The 19,319-nt window shown below is 36.8% G+C and overlaps 1 protein-coding gene across 16 annotated transcripts in view; it reads right to left on the bottom strand.

Annotated features, from left to right (window-relative positions):
- The window catches only part of SLC9C2 (solute carrier family 9 member C2 (putative)), a 100,327-nt gene that overhangs the window by 25,544 nt on the left and 55,464 nt on the right, over positions 1-19,319 (bottom strand). For all 16 annotated transcript variants that reach the window (XM_081493774.1, XM_081493772.1, XM_081493779.1 and 13 more), the window contains 8 exons: positions 18,878-18,975; positions 17,527-17,646; positions 11,285-11,483; positions 10,390-10,578; positions 7,929-8,078; positions 7,154-7,205; positions 5,270-5,418; positions 2,775-2,900 (listed from right to left, as the gene is read on the bottom strand). In XM_081493774.1, coding sequence (XP_081349900.1) covers positions 2,775-2,900; positions 5,270-5,418; positions 7,154-7,205; positions 7,929-8,078; positions 10,390-10,578; positions 11,285-11,483; positions 17,527-17,646; positions 18,878-18,975 — 1,083 coding nt within the window. The remainder of the gene's footprint in view (positions 1-2,774; positions 2,901-5,269; positions 5,419-7,153; positions 7,206-7,928; positions 8,079-10,389; positions 10,579-11,284; positions 11,484-17,526; positions 17,647-18,877; positions 18,976-19,319) is intronic.

The raw sequence follows: 19,319 nt of genomic DNA, 5'->3' as shown, positions 1-19,319 counted from the left end.
GGGTTGGAAGATCCCATGGAGAAGGGAAAGACTACCCACTCCAGTATTCTGGCCTGGAGAATTCCATGGACTGTATAGTCCATGGGGTTGCAAAGAGTCAGACATGACTGAGTGACTTTCACTCATATAATAGCCATTTAAAACTAAAACCACAAACTGGTGGTCCATGAGTCATATCCAGTCTACAGATATATTTTGTTTGGCTTGCACAGTATCTTTAAAATTCTGAATTGGTTGCCAAGTTTTAAAATTCACATAAAAATACAGATGTATGGATTCTCCTTTAAAAAATTGACTTTTACATTATGAAATCTAATAGTCAATTTTCAGACTTCATCTTATAATATGTGATCTCTCAGCCTCGTATGACATAGTTGATCACTTTCTCCTTCTTGAAATACTTTCTTCACTTGGCTCTGGGACACCATTCATTTTTTTTCTCCTATTTGATGGATAACTCCTCAATTCTTCTTTTCCAGCTTTACTGAGATAGAACTACTCAGCAGTAAAGAGTCCGTCTGCAATGCAGGAGACTCAGGTTCAATCCCTGGGTCAGGAAGGTCCCCTGAAAGAGGAAATGGCAACCCTCTCCAGTATTCTTGCCAGGGAAAATACAATGGAGAGAGGAGCCTGGCGGGCTACAGTCCATAGGGCTGTGAAGAATCAGACACAACTGAGTGACTGAGTACACACACACGCAATAAAAGTTTAAGGTATACAGCATAATGACTTGACATGCACATATTGCAAAATGACTATCACAATAAATTTAGTTAACATACATCACCTCATATAGTTATAAAAATTTTTTTCCATGTGATAAGAACTTTTAGATTCTACTCTCCTAGAGCTTTCAAATATACTATACATATATGACTATATAACTATAGTCATCAGGTTGTATATCTAGTATTTTTCTATCTTGTAACTTGGAAGTTTGTATCCTTTAACCCACTTGTCTAATTTACCCAGCTTCCACTCCCCTCCTCTGGCAACCATTAATCTGATTCATAGCTCACAACTCAACCCTTGGATGTTCATAACAATTCCTTGAGTTATCAAGTTTCAAGGCCTTAAATATTATCTCTATGCTGACAACTCCAAAATGTCTTTCTCCAATTTGACCTCCCACCTACATTCTAGTCATGTATCTAACTGCCTACTCAACAGCTCCACTTAGCCTTCTCAAATTTAACCTATTCAGAATCAAACTCTTGCCCAGCTCACGCCCCATATAAATCTTCTCTTCCCCATCTAAATAAAGGGCTAATCCATTTTCAGATGATTTTCTATTTCAGCCTAAAATTCTAGAAGTCATTCTTTCTCTCTCTAGCACTCACTCCATCATCATTTATATGCTGTCTCTTCAAAACCTATCAAGAGTCTGAACTCCTCTCACCACTTCCACTCATCCAAGTCACTATCATCTCTTGCCTACATTATCGTAATCACCTCCTAACTGGATGCCCTGGCTTGCCCTTGACCCCCTACAGGCTATTCTTAACACATCAGCAGATGATCATTTTTAAGTGTAAGTTAGGTCATGTCACTTCTCTCTTCAAAACCTTTCAACATGTTTCCACTTAATTCTGACTAAAAGCCAACGTCCTAACAATGACCTTCAAAGTTCTACACACTCAAGCTTGCCACAAACGCTTGGTCTTCATCTCCTCCCTCCAACACTGGTCCTGCCACAGGGGCCTTTGTGATGTTCCTTGAACAGAGCAGTCAGGGCTTTCCTGGTGGCTCCAGCAGTAAAGAGTCTGCCTGCAGTGAGGGAGACCTGAGTTTGATCCCTGATTCAGGAAGATCTCCTGGAAGAGGAAATGGCAAACCACTCCAGTATTCTTGCCTGGAAAGCCCCATGAACAAAGGAGCCTGGTGGGCTACAGTCCATGGGGTCGCAAAGAGTTGGATACGACTGAGCGACTTCACTTTGAACACAGCAAGCACATCCACCGCAGGGCACTGCACCTGCCTTCTCCCAGATATCGAAATGGTGTGCTCCCCTACTTATTTCAGATCTCTGTCCAGAGGAAAGGTACCAGAGCAGTCTTCTCTAACCATCCATATAAAATAGCTGTCTACCTATATTCTCCCTTTTCACCTTTTCTCCATATAGCATTTGTCACCACCTGACAGACTATATATTTATGCATGGGTATGTTTATTGTCCATCTCCATCCATATAACATAAAGTCTATGAAAGCAGGAATCTATTTATTTTGTTTACTGCCATATCCCCAAACCTAGAACATTCTCTGGCTCAAAGAGGCTATTCAATAGCTGTCTATTGAAGGAGTATACATTCCTATAGGAATACTCAGCTGACTTCAGACAAAGCATGAACTCTGGAATATACTACAGTCCTGTTCCCTATTTCTATTACACCCAGATGGTTTTACTTTTATATTATCTGCCTGGCCTACAAAGTAACTTAAATATGAGACTTTTCCAGAGTGTGCATCTGGAAGTCTGGGGCTCTTCAACAGAAAATAAGATGGAACTGGTAATAATTGGGTAACATATAAAAAAATGTATCATCCTAAGCAGATAAGCAATTATAAAAAAAAAAATCTTTGCACTTTAGACTCAAAATGAAGTCCACTCTTCTCAATTTTGCTGGGCCTCCATTTTGACTTATCCTTTACTGGCCATTACAGGAGTCTTGCATTGGATAAGTTTTTCTTTTTTTTAATTAATCTTACATTAGGGAATGAAAAAAATGAAAGATAATTATCATTGAACGTGAGCTAGAATATAAGAATCTTTACCTTGAAGAATTCAATGAGAACATCTTTATTTTCTAGCCAAATGATATTATGAAGATATTTGTCAGGAGTAGGGAGCGGGATTGCCATTGGAAAGTTATTCAATGCTTTTATTCTTTCAAGAAGTATCTAAAACAAACAATCAAAATAATGGTGATCAGATCATGTAACAGAAAAGGGACATTAGGTAAAAATGAAGAAAATCTAAATAAAATACTGTTATGCTGAGCTTTTCTCAACTTCTTTAAATTGTCCTCTAATTTTTTTTTTTGGTTCTTTTTCTCCACTTACTATTTTCACTGGTATATTAACTCATATTGAATTTATCCTTAATTATAATCCAATTAATAGTTGTATTCTATCTTGTCTTAACCTCAAACTTAACTGTTGATTACTATATGATTTAATGCCACATTCTCTCAAATTTTTTCTTCATGTGAGTGATTTGCTTCTCTACATTCTTCTAGTTTTGGAGGATAAGGTTCTAGTTTTGTGGCCTCTCAGAAGTCTTCTCTGACTTCCCCAACCAGGTAAGAGGTAATCACTTACTTGCCTTATTCCCAGGGTATCTCTTATAAATCTCCCTTACGGAACTCATTACATTGTAGTATTATTATGTTTACTTATTTGTGATATGTTACTTTTGTTGATTGCCTGGATAAATGACTAAATGAAAAAAAGAGGAAGAGTGTCCATGGACTTTGGAATCAGTGTTGTACTCATTAAGTATCCAAGTCTCCTCAAGAGTCATGGTACATAATGGGTATTCAACATATATTTACTCAGCTAAATTGGCTAGATTTACCTAGCTCCTTATAATCTGGGATTGATAATTATATCTCTTCAGCTGACAATTAGGCAATTAATTAATAGTCATTCAACAAATAACTGTTGAATGATTGATTTTTCCATTACCTTTCTAAATAAACCTATAGGAAAAAATAAGTCTCTCTCTTCATAAGGGCTATTGTTTATTTAACTAATGGGTATCAATCATTCAATTGAATCTTATACAATCTTAAAAGTAATAAAGGAAAAATATAAAAAAAACACAACATGCACAGAGGTGTAACTTGAAGAAAACTAAAAAGTGGCCCTTCTCGTCCCTCTGACAGACACTAAGGAAAAATCATGTTACCATTTAGTCCTGTGCCATGACCTTATAGAGACTAATAAGGCAGAGTTAAAATGTGAAAAGCTGGCCTGTCCCACGTCCACTTCTGTTCCAGGGCCACAGAGAGAGGACTGTGTTCAGAGAATGTCCTGAAGCACAGCCCAGGTGGCTTGTGGCTGAAAACTGCCAGGGATAATAATAAGCATGTGACACCCAGGAAGAGCTTATCATTGGAAACACAGGCAGAATGTGGGACCAGAACTTCTATTTTTCTTCTTTATGCTATGAAGCAGATAGACCCTTGTTCAGGAGAGAAAAAAGCATTACTATTTGCACAATTCATAGTCTAGACAGTGGATGTGATAGTCTGGTAGAATTAAACATTAAACATTTTTTCCTCCTATGGTCCTACTTTTTTGAAAATTTGTAATTTTTCAAAAGGAGATCCAAACAGTCCATCCTAAAGGAGATCAGTCCTGGGTGTTCATTGGAAGGACTGATGTTGAAGCTGAAACTCCAATACTTTGGCCACCTGATGAGAAGAGCTGACTCACTGGAAAAGACCCTGACGCTGAGAAAGATTGAGGGCAGGAGGAGAAGGGGGCGACAGAGGATGAGATGCCTGGATGGCATCACTGACTCGATGGACATGGGTTTGGGTGGACTCTGGAAGTTGGTGATGGACAGGGAGGCCTGGCATGCTGCGGTTCATGGGGTCGCAAAGAGTCAGACCCGACTGAGCAACTGAACTGACTGAAAAGTCCATTTATCAGCCAACTACTTGGGGTGTCTCCCCTGTCCCTCTCAAACTCTTCCCTCCCTGATCTCCACGTACACACACACACACACACATGGGTCCCCTCCCACCTAATGTTAACATTATGTAATTATCACTTTTCTTGCTACAGCTGCTGGGACTGGACTGTAGATATTCCACCAGTGGATAGAAAAGCAGAAAATTCTAATGAGTCCGTAAGAGAGAGCCAAAAGAAGATGCCACAGAGGGCAACCCTGGTAGGAAATGGAGAAGCTGAAAGCTTTCTAGGTCACTGGTCAAGTCCCTTTCTGAGGCCTGGCCATGTGGTCTGGTTACCATGAGGTCTGTAAGATACTCTGTGTCTTCATGATAAATGCTCCATTTCTTTGCGAAACCTAGCTCAGGTTGGTTCTGAACAACCAAGTGGTTTTGACATAGAGGGAACCAGGTAGCAATGGCACTAGTTGCCACTGGCATTAACAAAGATTTAGACAATTACAGAGTTAACAACTGTCCTGACTCACCCTTTTCCCAATCTCCCTCACTAATTACACTCTGCTAGAGGAGCATTTCAGATGTGAGTGTTGGGTTTACGGAATCAAGTAGTATGGGAAATTGCTTACTTACCTTATTCATCTCAATGCCCTCATATTTATCAATAATGCCTCTTGACGAAAGGAAGGTGAGGCTTTTCAGAGCTTTAGCAATCACATTCCGGATTGCCTGCTTGGTCTTCAAGGCAATGACAACATCACGACCCTCATGCTCTATGAGTCCTGAAGCAAATAAAAGTATCAGTAAGCAAACAATTCAATAACCACAATAGTAACGAATGTTTGCATACCAGTTCATCATTTCCAAAACATTTACTCAATATCTTTTCATTCCTGTTTTGTATAGAACTTGTGAGGCCAGTAGGACTACAGTTATTTTCATCTCCATTTTATAGATAAGAAAATTGAAAAAAGGCTTCCTTCACCAGCTAAGAGAAATTCACTCCATCTTTTTCCCAAGGTATCTCCTACATATCTTCATTACAGAGCTCATTACATGGTAGTATTATCATTCTTCCTTATTTGTCTCATCCTCCATATTACATAATTCTTGTTGGTTGGATGAATAAATGACAAAGTGTCCCTGGACTTGCACTGGTGGGTCTTTCTGAAATCAAATCGCATATTTTTTCCTCTTCAATGAGCATGAGAAGTCATGGGATGAACTGGGAGTCAAGGCTTAAAATGCATCTGTTTCATCCTTGTAACCCTAACCTTGAGCACAATGCCTGACATCTGGAAGGGACTCAGTCATTTCTGAACTGAAATAAGCTGAACAGTGAAATGAAGGACAGCCTGGTGGAGAGCACAGGAGGTCTCACCTGGTGTGAGATCTAGCTCACCTCTTACCAGCCATAGGACCTCAGGGGAGTTAAACTTTCTAAGCTTCAGTTTCATTATCTATAAATGAAGATGATAATAGTATTTGCTTCACGGAATAGTTATAAGGATCAAATGAAATAATGCATATAAAGCCATTAACACAATTCCTGACATAATTAGCATTCAACAGTAGGTTGCAGTAACAATACAGGAATAGGCACTCTTTCTCATGACTGAATCAAGAACACTGTGTAATATTCCATACTGACCTAAAAGATAAGACAGCAGCTCCTAGGCCCCTAACCTTTAAAAGCATGGAAATAAAAACCTGCCTAATATGTGAATGGAAACAATGGGTCCTGGATTTTCTGAGACGGTGCCAAAATATTCTGACCTATTATCTCCAAACTTACAATTTCATTCATTAGACCATGTTTTTTCAGTTTAGTTAAGGTAAGTGTGATCCTCATAAATCCGTATGGCGTCTTACAATGTGGTTATAAAAACAAAGGGGCTTTGCTTTCTTTCTTTTACAATAACATCCATTTGTTAAGGGCATACCAGGTGCCAGGCTCTCTACCAGAAACTATACTCTGGCAAACACTGAGACCCTGACCCACAGCCCCCTTATGAGGAAAGCAGATCCAAGAAGCTTTGTATAAAATCCTAGGGCTCCCCCGAATGTTTCAACTCAAGCAGAGTGGCAGCAGATGCTCAAAAAACTTCATCCCTCACAAACTCACTTTGTTTGAGTACCCCTGCAAACAAAGTAGGGCGAAAGAAAAACAGTACTCTGTCATAGGTAATCCTTTGTGTGTCTTTTTCTTACAACCTTAAGGAATATGATCTTGCCACCTTAACACACTTTCTGTACTTTTCATGCTTGCTTTTATGCTCCCATAGCAAATAACAGAACTCCTCTAACTTTCTGCAATTATCTCTTGATATGCTCACACCTCCCAACAGGATCTGAATTTTATGTACACCTGGCCCATTATATGTGTTCAATAAATGCTTATTGAATGAATAAATGAATGTGTCTGTGATTGAATGAAAGCATGAACTTGTCTTCCTTTGGTTAAATTATGGGATGATAAGATATGATTTCAGGAAATTAGATATCCCAACTACTTACCTAGTTCTTTGACAGCATCTCGTTTGTTGGTTTCCAAAATTTCATATAATGTCTGTGACAAATTAAGAAATGTATTAATTTCTAATTATACCAAGTGCATTACCAGCTTTAAAATTTGATGAAAAAGAAGTATGGTAGAAAAATCTCACTTAATTATCATTTGGGGGAGATATTTAATTCTTCCCTCCTTGTAAATTCAGCTGCTTTTCCCAGGCTCATTCTCATAGCGCAATGAATGCTGTGTAGTAGCTTACATAAGTACATAAGTACTGCACCTAATATTTCTCAGAAAAGACTAGTGTGCACTCATTGTGTGCCAAAGAGAATCCTCAGAGATAGCGCCCCGCTAGAGGGTTCCAACAGAGCAGCCAATTGGGGAGCCAGTCTGCTGGGAGTGCAAAAACAAGTGGAATAATGAAAACTATGGTGTCAGGTATGTCATGTTTCCTACAGATAACTCCCGACATAACTGAAGAAATAGCTCCACTCTGGGCTAAACCATCTCTGTTCAATCATACAATTGTTATTTGTCAAATTCCCACCATGGCCCAGGCACGCCCTTGAGCTTTGAGTCTGCCTGGAGTTTGATAATCAGAGCTGAAATTTAAAGGACAGAAACTGTTCTCTGCAGCACCTCGTATCACATAATAAGCAACTGAATCCCCTTCACTTGACATAATTTATCTTTTGAGTCAAATACATGCAGAAATGGTCTTAAGTTAAATCAATACACCTAAGGGATGTTTTTCCCAAATGACCAGTGCTTGTCTCTCACCTGATCTATTGACTTTCGGCTAGAAATCTGTCTTATTAAAAACTTGGTATCTTCTAGACTTTTGACGTAGCCTTTTGTAATACTATACGTCAAGCTGAGGCGCTTTTTGATCTGCACATCTACAATATTTATCAGCAGTGGTATTATTATCTGGAACAATGGAGAGGAAAAAAAATGAAAATTTGATGAGGAAAGGCACCCTCTCAGGCAGATGTTCTCAACGTGCCATTTCTAACAAGCTTGTTAGAAACACAAATACTGAAACATCCACTGCTGAAACACAAATTCTCAGGCCCCACTCCAGACCTGCTGAATCAGAAATACTGGGGACAAGCCCCCAAATCAATGCTTTAGCAAGTCTTCCAGGTGTTTCTATGTACACTCAAGTTTGAGAGCCCCTCTTTAAAGAAAAGAAAGCTCAATGAATAAATGGTTCTGTAGCTCTCAGGTGAAGTGCTTACCACTGCCTCTTCCCTTATTCTCCATACTCCCAGTTTTCAGAAGACAAGAGAGGTCACCCCAATAACCTGGACAGTAGTTACCAACTACTCAGTTTCTTCACTTGCAAGATAAGGAACTTTAGGGTAATCTGAGATTCTCCTTAGCTCTAAATTTCTCAAATGACAAGCTGAGGCAGGAGAGTACAGTGACTAAAGGGAGTGGGATTTTAAATAAGAACCTCCTTCGGTTCAAATACCAGCTCTCTGCTACTCACAGTGCTGTGACCTTGAACAAGTTACTTAGGGACTCCAGGGACTCAGCATCCTCACCTGTTCAATGAGGATGATAACACCTAAGTACCAGAATTCCTGAGGAGCTGCCCCTCACAAGCAGTGCAGTCTATCACAGAGGCCCAACAGAGTACAGGGAGGCTGGTGAGGGGCCAAGAACACAAGGGGCAGACGCGATCAGGAAAAGAACATCACAGCGAAGGAACCACAAGAGCAGAGAAAGCAGAGCTTTTCTTAAACTGTTATTTTGGTTGGGAAACTTTGGGGAGAAGGGGACATACTGAAGAGGAATTTTTTTTAAAAGTTTTATTCTGTGATGCACTGGCTGATCTAAAGTAAAGTTCTTCAATATTCTTCCAGGTTTTCCAATACAGATTTGCTTTTTTTGAAAGCCTCACTCTGCTGAGACTGGCTACTAGGACACCTAACTTGATAAAGCAGGGACACCTACTTCACAGTATTGTAACAATTTAACTAGATATGTATGTAAAGTGGTCTGCAGAGATCCTGGAACACAGTAAGTGCCCAGTTTAAGAAAAAAAAAAAACTACTCCTGATTATACTTACTTAACTACACTCCACTAGGATTTGTCAGAGCATGCTGAATAGAAATAGCAAATGGTTCAACTTTAAACAGGGTTGACTTCTGTAATAATACATCTTTAAATCTTTATTTCACTCAGAGAGACATTTTGCAAAGTATTCCTTCTAAAATACTTATTTTACATTCATCTGCATAAGATCCCAGTGTAAAAACTGATTACTTATGAAAGCCTCTACCTTCTATATTAAGACTTGGCCTCACTCTACATATCCTAGAATAGTTTGTATTATAATGAGGTTATACCCTATGTTGTCACTTTGCTCTAAACTTAGCTCATAAGGAAAAAATAATAAATAATCAAAATTACCCCTTAAGCAGGTTTTATGTATATAACTATTAAAGTCATTCTTATGAATGTTAAAGTATGGTAACATACTTTATTTCTATTCTACATTAAGTATATATATGGTGATGCTTTAGTCACTAAGTCGTGTCTGACTCTTGCAACCCCATGGACTGCAGCCTACCAGGCTCCTCCGTCCATGGGATTTTCCAGGCAAGAGTACTGGCAGGTGGCACTAGTGGTAAAGAACCTGCCTGCCAGTGCAGGAGACATAAGAGACATAGGTTCGACCCCTGTGTTGGGAAGATCCTCTGGAGTAGGAAATGGAAACCCACTCTAGTGTTCTTGCCTGAAGAATCCCATGGAGAGAGGAGCCTGGTAGGCTACAGTCCATGGGATCGCAAAGAATCGGACATAACTGAGCGACTAACGCTTTCACTTTCATATACTAGGTATCATTCTAGGTTACATCAGTAACCAAAACAAAGACCCTTACCTCATGGAAAGTACATACAACATATAGTAAAAAGGTGGTAAGTGCTATGCAGAAAAAAATTAATTTAAGCAAATGAAGAGGGATCAGGGAGATGGTGTGGAAAGCTGGGAGTAAGGAGGGCAGGTTGCCATTTTATGTAGCATGGTCAGGGAAGGCCTTCTCCATGAGAAGGTGAAAGTTGAGCAATGACTTGAAGGAGTGAGAGGGTGAACCAAGCAGATGCCTGTGGAGAGAGGGTTCCAGGAGAAAAGACAGCTCCCTCCCTCATTTCTTCTAAAATATGAGTTTTCTTAATTCAGTTGACAAACAGTATAGGAAAAAAAAAATTTTTTAATGTGAAGTTTTACCTTGAGAAGAGGAAAAAATCTAATTATTCTGAAATAACCTATTATTACTGTAAACTGAATAAGAATCAAGTTGTCTGGTCTCAGTCTCACAAAGTATATACAAAATATATCAACAATTCCAATAAGCACAATAAAAAATTCCAAAGTATTCCAGTGTTGATGAAAATATTTCCTTTTCAAAATTATTATCTGTTTAGAAAACATATAGAACATACATCATTTCATAGCAGTACACAAAGGTGGGGGGAGGGACTCTTAAAAATTAACAGTTAAATGCTCAACTACAAATGCGTTACATTCCAAAAGCTGGGTCTTAAGTCATTTATTTGAAATTCAAAAAAATCCTTTATAAATGTCTTACATCAAAGAGTATAATTTGATTTAAAATATATATAATATATTATGAAACTGGAACACCAAAGAAAAGCAATGAAAAATAGTGAATTAATTCACTGAAACACCATTAATTATAATTAAAGTATGAAACAGTATGCTGATAAATCATCTTTGAAGCATTTATCCTAAAAAGTGGTCTTCATCTTATATCATGATAAGAAGCTAGCAAACTATTTTTCTTTTATTCATTTATTTATTCTTTGTATTGTTACAAGGAATATTTGAGGAAAACATCAAATGTCTAGATTTTCAATTCTCTTCTATCTGATCTTTGAGATTCTCTCCACTTTTATGATACTTCTCTTATCTGATATCCAAGACTGTGACTATTATACTGATTTCACTCAGAAAACTCAAAAAGAGTACTAAAATTCCATAATCCTATCAACTATTACAGCAAAAGGATTCTGGTAGGAATTATTCCAATAAAATGACAAAAATAGATTCAAGCTATCTAAATTGTTCTTTTTATAGGATACATTTCTATTTTAAATGGTACCTTCAATGCTGATTCTAACAGATATAATAATACAAAATAGTAGTTTACGAATATCAGTCCTGACACATTTAATTTTCTTGCTGTTGGCCACAGATGCATTATCATAGGATAAATGTACATTATTCCTATAATATGTTCTGCATTTTCAAATTCTTCTGAAAATACAATGTGATATACAAAAATCAGAAATTTATTATGCCTGAAAAAAAAGAGATCAAATAAAATGTCAGGTCACTTTAAAAGTATAAAAATTAAAATCTGAAGTTTATTTGTTTAAGTAAATATTAACATTTATTTGAAGAAAGATATAAAATAATATAAAATAATAGATAATTAAAATTTAAAACATACTTTCTATACATAAAAATCATAAGGGAATAAGATAAAAATATGGCTCTTGGTAATCAATATCAAGGCTGGGGGGCTTTTTTTTTAAAGTTAATATCTTATACTTATCATTCACATAAGTAGAAAAAACACTTTCATTAACCTCTGTAAAAACATTAAGTACTGTAAATACATATTCATTTGGGAGGGTTAGTATTTTGGTGAGGGGGTGTTTTTCCTTCCAGTTTCTTAAGATATAATTGACCTACAGCACTGTATAAGTTTTAAAGTATACAACCTAATGATCTGACGTACGTACATCATGAAATGATTATCACAATAAGTTTAGTGAACATCCTTCATCTCATGTGGATATAAAATTAAAGAAACAGACATTTTTTCCTTTGAGATGAGAACTTTTAGGATTTACTCCCTTAACAACTCTCATATATAACATACAGAAGTGTTCATTATATTTATCATGTTGTATATGACATTCCTAGTACTTATTTATCTTATAAATGGAAATTGTACCTTTTGACAGTCTTCATCCAATTCCACCTCTCCTACCCCACACCTCTGGTAAGCATAAATTTGATCTTTTTTGCTAAGAGTTTGTTTTGTTTTTAAAGTATAATTGACCTACAACACATTAGTTCCTATTACACAACACAATGATTCAATATTTTTAGACATTTCAAAATAATAACTCAATAAGTCTAGCTATGATATGCCACCATACAAAGATACTACATAGTTACTGACTATATTCCCCAAACTGTACATTTCATGTTTGTTACTCAATTATTTTGCCACTGGAATTTTGTACTCTTTCACTTCCCTCACTATTTCTTTCTTCCCCCAACCGCTCCCTTCTGGACACTACCTATTCATTCTCTTTATCTAAGATTATTTCTCTTTCACTAAGTTTATTCATTTGTTTTGTTTTTTAAAATCTACATATAAGTGAAATCATACAGTATTTGACTTTCTCTGTCTGACTTCACTTGGTATAATACCATCTAGGTCCATTCATTTGGCAAGATTTCATTCTTTTTTAGGGCTGAGTAATATTTCTTTATACATACATATGAATATACATTTGTTGTTGTTCAGTAACTAAGTTGTGTTCAACTCTTTGCAACCCCATGGACTGCAGCACACCAGGCTTCCCTGTCCTTCACTATCTCTCTGAGTCTGCTCAAATTCATGCCCATTGAGTCAGTGATGCTATCTAACCATCTCATCCTCTGCCACCCCCTTTTCCTTTTGCCTTCAATCTTTCCCAGCATCAGGGTCTTTTCCAATGAGTCAGCTTTTCACATCAGGTAGCCGAAGTACTGGAGTTTCAGCTTCAGCAGCAGTCCTTCCAATGAGTACTCAGGGTTGATTTCCTTTAGGATTGATTGGTTTGATCTCCTTGCTGTCCAAGGGACTCTCAAGAGTCTTCTCCAGCACTACACTCGAAAATCTCAATTCTTTGGCCCTCAGTCTTCTTTATGGTCCAACTTTCACACGGGTACATGACTACTGGAAAAACCATAGCTTTGACCATATGGACATTTGTCAGCAAAGTGATGTCTCTGTTTTTTAATACACTGTCTAGGTTTGTCATAGCTTTCCTTCCAAGGAGCAAACATCTTTTAATTTCACAGCTGCAGCCACCATCCACAGTGATTTTGGAGCCCAAGAAAATATAGTCTGTCACTGTTTCCACTTTCCCCAGCTTTTATTTGCCATGAAGTGATGGGACTGGATGCCATACCCATGATATATATATCCATTCATCTTCTTTATCCATTCCTATCAATGGGCATTTAGGTTGTCTCCATAGCTTGGCTATTATAAATAATGCTATAATGAACATAGAGGTGCACGTATCTTTTCTAATTAGTGATCTCATTTTCTACAGATAAATACCCAGAAGTGGAAATGGTAGTTCTATTTCTAATTTGTTGAAGAATCTCCATACTATCTTCCACAGTGGCTGCACCAATTTACATTCCAATCAACAGTACATGAGGGCTCCCTTTTTTCAATATCCTCCCCACACTTGTTATTTATCTTTTTGATAATAGCCATTCTGACAAGTGTGAGATGATATCTCATTGTGGTTTTGAATTGCATTTCCCTGATGACTGATGATATTGAGCATCTTTTCATGTGCCCACAGGTCATCTGTATGTCTTCTATGGAAAAATGTCTATTCAGATTCTATGCCCTTGTTAAATCAGGTTTTTTGGCTTTTTTAAAAAATGTTCTTTGTATGTGTGCTTTGTGCTAAGCTGCTTCAGTTACGTCCAACTCTTTGCAACCCTATAGACTGCAGCCCGCCAGGCTCTTCTGTCCATGGGATTCTTCAGGCAAGAACACTGGAGTGGGTTGCCATGCTCTTCTCCAGGGCTCTTCTAGATGCAGGAATTGAACCCACATCTCTTACATCTCCTGCATTAGCAGGTGGATCCTTTACCACTAGCACCACCTGGGAAACCTGTTCTTTGTATAATTTGGCTATTAATCCCTTATAGAATACATTGTTTGAAAATATCTTTTCCCATTCAGTAGGTGGCTTTTTTTAATTTTGTTGATAGCTTCTTTAACTGTGCAGAAATTTTTTAGTTTGATGTAGTCCCATTTGTTTATTTTTGCTTTTGTTTTTCTTGCCTGAGGCCATGTACACACACACACACAAAGTTAATAAGACAAATGTTAATGGGTTTACTGCCTATGTTTCTCCTAGAAGTTTTACAGTATCAGGTATTACATTTAAATCTTTAACCCATTCTGAATTTATTTTTTTGCATGGTGTAAAAGAGTAGTCCAGATTGATTTTTTTGGTTATAGCTGTACAGTTTCCCCAACAGTATTTATTTAAAAAACTGTCTTTCCTTATTGCATATTCTTGCCTTACTGTCATTGATTAATTGACTATATAAGTGTCGGTTCATTTCTGGGCTCTCTATTCTGTTCTGTTGATCCATTTGTCAGTTTTCATGCCAGTACCATTCTGTTTTGATTACTGTAGCTTTATAGTATAGTCTGAAGTCAGAAAGAATGATACCTCCAGCTTTGTTTTTTCCCAACATTGTTTTGGCTATTCAGGGTCTTTGGTGTTTCCATACAAATTTTAGAATTACTTGTTCTACTTCTGGGGAAAATGCCATTGGTATTTTATAGGGATTGCACTCAATCCATAGATTGCTTTGAGGAGTATGGTCATTTTAACAAAATTAATTCTTCCAATCCATGAACATGGTGCATCCTTCCATTTGTTTGTGTTGTCTTCAATTTCTTTCATCAGTGTCTTATAGTTTTCAAGTATAGGTCTTTTACCTCCTTAATTAGATTTATTCCTAGGTATTTTATTCTTTTTTGACATAATTGCAAATGGGATTATTTTCTTAATTTCTCTTTTTGATAGTTCATTGTTAGTATATAGAAGTGAAACAGATTTTTTAAAATTATTTTTGTATCCTGCAACTTTACCAAGTTCAGCGATGAGTTCCAGTAGGTTTTTGGTGGCATCTTTAGGATTTTTTTATGTATAGTATCACATTATCTGCAAACAGTGACAGTTTTTCTTCTTCCTTTCCAATTTGGATCCTTTTTATTTATTTTCTTATCTGATTACTGTGGATAGGACTTCCAATATTATGTTGAATAAAAGTAGCAGCAGTGGACTTGTGTTCCTGATCTTAGAAGAAATGCTTTTCACTGTTGAGTTTGATGTTAGCTGTGGGATTGTCACATCTGACCTTTATGATGTTGAGGAGTGTTCCCTCTATACCCACTTTGCTGAGAGTTAAATTTTGTCAAAAGTTTTTTCCATATCTATTGAAATTATCATATGATTTTTATTCTTCAATTTGTTAATGTGGTGTATCACACCAATTAGTTTGCAAACATTGAACCATCTTTGCATCCTTGGGATAAATCCCACCTGATCATAGAGTATGATCCTTTTAATGTATTTTTTAATTTGGTTTGCAAATATTTTGTCAAGGATTTTTGCATGTATGTTCATCAGGGATACTGGCCTATAATTTCCTCTTTTGTGTGATATCTTTGTCTGGTTTTGGTATCACGGTGATGTTGGTCTTCTAGAATGATTTCAGAGGTGTTCCTTCCTCTGCAATCTTTTGGAATAGTTTGATAGGAATATGTGTTAACTCTTCTCTAAATGTTTATTTGTGAAGTCATGTGGTCCTGGACTTTTGTTTGTTGGGAGTTTAATTACTGATTCAATTTCAGTACTGGTAATTGGTCTATTCATATTTTATACTTCTTCCTGCTTCAGTCTTAGGAGATTGTACCTTTCTAAGAAATTGTCTATTTCTTCTACATTGTCCATTTTATTGGCATATAACTGTAGTGATTTCTTATGATCCTTTGTATTGCTTTTATTTCTGTTGTAACTTCTTTTTCATTTCTGACTTTATTGATCTGGTCCTTCTTTTTCTTGATGAGTTGGGCTGAAGGTTTGTCAGTTTTGTTTGTCTTTTCAAAGAACTAGCTCTTAGTTTCATTTATCTTTGCCATTGCCTTTTAGTCTCTCTTTCAGTTATCTCTGCTCTGATATCAGAGAGGGCAATGGCAACCCACTCCAGTACTCTTGCCTGGAAAATCCCATGGACGGAAGGGCCTGGTAGGCTGCAGTCCATGGTGTCACTTAGAGTCAGACACAACTGACCAACCTCACTTTCACTTTTCACTTTCATGCATTGGAGAAGGAAATGGCAACCCACTCCACTGTTCTTGCCTGGAGAATCCCAGGGACGGGGGAGCCTGGTGGGTTGCTATCTATGGGGTAGCATGGAGTCAGACACGACTGAAGCGACTTAGCAGCAGCAGCAGCAGCAGCTGCTCTGATATTTATGATTTCTTCCTTCCTATTATGTTTGAGTTTTGTCTGTTCTTCTTTTTGTAGCTCCTTTAGGTGTAGGGTAGGATTATTTAAGATTTGTCTGGAGAGCATTTTTTAAAAATCAAGACTAATAATAGCACACAGGAATAATGCAAAGATTCATACATCAAAAGCAAGAAAGAAAGAAATTTAGAGAAAGACATCAGTATTGCTTAAAATTACGAACAGGACAAAATATATTTTACTTAATAATTACTATGACATATTTCTAAAATTCTTTCTATTCATCTAAAGTAGAAACTGACAAAAAGATGTTACATAGATATATATCAAAACCCTAGGGTTTTAATTTTTTATATTTTTCTGTAAACTTAATAAATCAAAGACAGTAAAAAATGACCATAATTTACTAGGAAAAGTATGTTAACACCCATTTAAAATTTATTAACATTAATGGTCCCAGTATCTTCTCATCTGACATGTTTTGTTAGTAGAAAAATATTGTATTTCTGGTCTAAAATGTGTGTAAGTTCACAATTTATATAACGAAAGAGTCTATAGGAGCTAAGTAAAATCTGTATCTTATGATATTTTGGACATTGGGTGTAGGTGTTTATTAAGGCCATGCTGTGTTTTTCCTAATTATAGACATCAACAGAACCATCCCATGCCACAGATGAAATTAAGTTAAAAGTTAAATCTAGTCTTTGAGTTTGCTATTTCTCACCCGTAAGCACCCCTGAAGAATATGAAAGAAGTCCAACATGTAATGTGACACTAAGACAAGACTATTAAGACTTGAAGAACCCAAATGTAACCATCTTTTTCTTTTTTTTTCTTACCCCCATTCTACTAGAGGTGTCAATGAAATTGCTAAAACAGAATGGAAAACGAGAAGTAAGCACTCTGCTGCCTCCCTACTCAGTCAATAAGAGTTGACTGCAATATTAGTTGAGGTTTTTCTTTAGGAAAAATCAAGGTAGCCTATTTTAACAATGTAAAAAAGGTCATATGTTCAAGTACATTGCTATTAAAGGTTCACAGTACTTACCCATATAGAGTAAGAGGCATCTTATCTTTATGATATTCCAAGAAAGTTAACATGTTTTTAAACTTCACAAGCCAACTTCTAGCTCTTACATAAGTTGAAACATCATAAATACTCATGAATCTAATAGAGAAAAATATACATACATGATGAAAACCAAGTGCTATACCTTTGGGTAATATAAAATGAAAAGTTATACTAAATATAAATGTAACATAGGTTTATTAAATATGCCTCTGTATCCACCCACCTAACCACCCACGGTCATGGAACAGAAACAATTTTAGCATGAGACTCCTAAAGTCCATGTCCCTGAAACTTTTCTCACCTGAGGTAGAATATAATTAAAACTTCTCCAGTCCAATTCTTTGAGGTTCAGAATCAAGCTTCCTTTTGTCATGCCTTGCCTAGCCCAAGATTCTCCTTGGTCCTGAACTCCTTATCCTTCCCAAACTTTATTTAGGAACTGATGCTGCATCTCCCAAATATATTACCAGGCTGATGAAATGTTAACTATCACCCAGAAAGAATCTCCTGTCACTGTTGCTCTACAACTTTCTCTTAGAACATTCATTATCTAATGTTTACCAGAACTGTAACCGGATATCAATATATCTCTAAGATACTGAGCTTTTCCCATCATATTTAATTGCATCTATCCGTTCCATGCACACACGCATGCCCAGTCGTGTCCGACTCTTTGTGACTCAATGGACTGTAACCCGCCAGGCTCCTCTGTCCATGGGATTCTCCAGGCATGAATACTGGAGTGGGTTGCCATTTCCTATACCAAAGGATCTTCCTGACTCAGGAACTGAATCTGCATCTCTCATGTCTCCTGCATTGACAGGCAGATTCTTTACCACTGAGCCACCTAGGAAGCCCCTATCAATTTCATAGGCTGGATCAATTTCTCCAGATCCTGCTCCACACCAGGGAGCAATTTAATAGTAGGCTCCGGGCCTTCTTACCTACCCTATGCAGTAATTTAGTGAATATGATATAAAGACAAAAGAATTGTAATCATAATTAAAACTATGTGGGTTCTTTTTAATGGCTCCCCTTTCCTCTCATATAATTGCTCTGCAGTTAAATCTTCCTCCAGAAACTCCCAATGTCATCAAACTCGTGAATTTTCGGGAAGAAAAGTATAAACAAGTAAAATAGGAATGGACAGATGGATGGACAGGCAGAGAGATAAGATTAAAAAAATTGATCAATCTAAAGCAATTATCCTTCAATTAAAAAATAAATTAAAAAAAAGATTGATCAATCTGGACATTCAGCTGCCTTCATTCTTTATCACATACCCATTCAATTTTGGAAATATCAATTAAAGAAATATTACACTTACTTTCCTTGGATATGGCAATAGCTTTTGGTTGCACCAATTAATGTCCGGGCTGCCTCTACACTGAGGACTCCATCATTACACTGCTTTTCAAAGCTACTCTAAACATAAAATTTTAAATAAAAATTACAAAGGACAAAAACATTAGTGAAATATACTCTACTTGACCTTTACATAGCCCTCATTATTATTATTGAACTCAGTATATGAAAATATACTTTTCAAAAACTATAGCAAGCAATAAATTTCATTCAATTTGAATATTTACGGAATATTCAATTTTTGCAAAGTACTCCCTTGGATGTTATAAAAGACACAAAGATTTCTGGCTTCAGGAAACTCAAAATCTATACAACTCAAAGAGTTTACTTCATATGTTCAACATCACTAAGTATTAGAGAAAAGGCAAATCCAAACCACAGTGAGGTATCACCTCGTATTGGTC

The sequence above is a fragment of the Giraffa tippelskirchi genome, chromosome 5, assembly GCF_054371585.1.
Source record: "Giraffa tippelskirchi isolate mGirTip1 chromosome 5, T2T-mGirTip1v1.2.pri, whole genome shotgun sequence".
Classification (NCBI taxonomy): Eukaryota; Metazoa; Chordata; class Mammalia; order Artiodactyla; family Giraffidae; genus Giraffa; species Giraffa tippelskirchi.
The sequence above is the reverse complement of the archived record's forward strand: the minus strand, read 5'-3'. Positions and strand labels throughout refer to the sequence as shown.